The sequence below is a fragment of the Herpailurus yagouaroundi genome, unplaced genomic scaffold (assembly GCF_014898765.1).
Source record: "Herpailurus yagouaroundi ecotype Mexico unplaced genomic scaffold, PumYag 199, whole genome shotgun sequence".
In the NCBI taxonomy this organism is placed as follows: domain Eukaryota; kingdom Metazoa; phylum Chordata; class Mammalia; order Carnivora; family Felidae; genus Herpailurus; species Herpailurus yagouaroundi.
In genome coordinates, this window is record NW_024412430.1 from 21,486,075 (window position 1) to 21,488,089 (window position 2,015).

General features: G+C 51.8%; 1 protein-coding gene and 1 long non-coding RNA gene across 9 annotated transcripts in view; one reads left to right on the forward strand and one right to left on the reverse strand.

The window, feature by feature from the left end:
- LOC121013772 (uncharacterized) overlaps nt 1-2,015 on the forward strand; it is a 22,069-nt gene that overhangs the window by 12,310 nt on the left and 7,744 nt on the right. The gene's annotated exons all lie outside the window — the stretch shown is intronic.
- The window catches only part of PTPDC1 (protein tyrosine phosphatase domain containing 1), a 59,351-nt gene that overhangs the window by 4,522 nt on the left and 52,814 nt on the right, over nt 1-2,015 (reverse strand). For all 7 annotated transcript variants that reach the window (XM_040449579.1, XM_040449575.1, XM_040449576.1 and 4 more), the window contains one exon: nt 1,550-1,735. In XM_040449579.1, the coding sequence (XP_040305513.1) occupies nt 1,550-1,735 (186 nt within the window). The remainder of the gene's footprint in view (nt 1-1,549; nt 1,736-2,015) is intronic.

Genomic DNA, 2,015 nt, shown 5'->3' on the forward strand with positions numbered 1-2,015 from the left:
TCAAAATCAAAATCAAAATCAAAATCAAAATCAAAATCAAAATCAAACAAGCGGTTTGAAAAATGCCTCAAGAAATAAACTCAAAGCAACTGCAGAGCCAGGAACTGGTTGTGACCAAGTACTCAGAACCTCTGATACTGAACGACCTACCAAGGGCTCTACCGATATTCACTGTTGGGTGTTAGTGTAATCTGAAAAGCTTTCAGGAGATAACATCCAAGCTGCGGAGTTATTATACAGAGTAAAACTGAATACGCACACAAGTGTCATTGCAGATCAAATGTCTTCCTTGCCGTGAACAGAGACGATCCGCTTATTTCTGGACAAAACTGGTTCTGTGCAGCTAGCGAATGCTGACTTAGCACTGGGATAGACAGGAGGACCAGCATGGGGGACAGACAGACAGTGCTGTGGCCTCCAGCAGTGCGCCAGCTGGAACTTCAGGGGAAGGACGGGGGTGTCCGGCTTGACCCCCCCGGGGGCTGTTCACTTCAGAGAAGCAAAGGAGACACTTCAGCACTGGAAGAACTTGCGCCCAGTACAGGCGCCCCTGCTGTGGCCTCTAAAATCTACTGTAAGGACCTGATCTGAAACGCAGAGGACCCGCAAGCAGAACTCAACACTACAGGGCTGTGTGGAGGGGTAACAACTTGAAATAACATAAGTGCCCTGTATGCGGGGATGGCAGTGAAGACCGTGGAACCCGGGGCGGGTGCCGTGTGACAGATGGGCGCGAGCTTTGTGCCAGATCAGAGTTCGAGTCCTGCTCTACACACGCTGCCCCTCTTCCCTGTAAGGTGGGGCTGCACTCTGTCTGGGCCGTGGAGGCGAACAAAGCTGAAAACAGAAATTATGACCCAGCGAGGGCCTGGCCGACGCCCCAGGGGTGACCTGCCCCCGTCTCCCCTCCAGGTTCATCTCTGTCAGGCAGCTGCTCAGAGGGCAGCCTGGCAAATGGACTCCAGACACGGGGCGTCCTCATCTATAAGGTCGCGTGTGAGCGTGTGTGTCTGAAACATGAAATACGAAGTTGTTTCTGAAAGGATTTGCAGCTTCTTAACAACTGTTTGAAAGAAAGGACTTGAAAATGTTCAAAGTGGTGTTCCTAGAATCATGGGTATTTTCCCTTTTTGGTTTTGCATCTTCTTTTTTTTAAATTTTTTTTTTTTAACATTTATTTATTTTTGAGACAGAGAGAGACAAAGCATGAACGGGGAAGGGTCAGAGAGAGAGGGAGACACAGAATCCGAAACAGGCTCCAGGCTCTGAGCAGTCAGCACAGAGCCCGATGCGGGGCTCAAACTCACGGACCGTGAGATCATGACCTGAGTCGAAGTCGGATGCCTAACCGACTGAGCCACCCAGGAGCCCCTGGTTTTGCATCTTCTAAGTGTTAGGCTGGGTGTGCATCTCTTCCCGCCTTGGAAAAACCTAAATGAGCCCCAGATATGGGATTCGGCACGAGTTCCCTTTTCCGCGAGAGTTCTGAGCACGAAGCCCGCACTTTGTGGGCCTTGGTTAACTTATCAACTGGCCAACAGCCTCTTACCTTCTCTAACAAAAACAACGCTTCTGCGGCCTCTGTGTGGCTGCCAGCCAACATGTCCACGTCCTCCTTGGTTATCACAGGCTCCTTCAGCTGCTCCACCCAAGACCACATTAAACTGCACAGGATGGAAGGGTCCCTTTCGCCACATATTCTTTCCCAAGCTCCGTCTCGTGAATTCAGTTCTTTCTAAAAAGAAGAGAAGAAAGAGGAAGAGAAAGAGGGAGAGGAAGGAGAGAAAGAGAGGGAGAAGGAGAGGAAGAATGAGAGGGAGAGGGAGAAGGAGAGGGAGAAAGGGGAGGGGAGGGATGGAGGACAGGGAGAAGGGTAAAAGGGGAGGGAGAGAGGGGGAGGGAGAGGGAGGGGAGAAGGGAGAAGGGGAGGGGAGAAGGGAAAAGGGGAGGGGAGAGGGAGAAGGGGAGGGGAGAGGGAGAAGGGGAGGGGGAGGGGAGGGGGAGGGGAGGGGGAG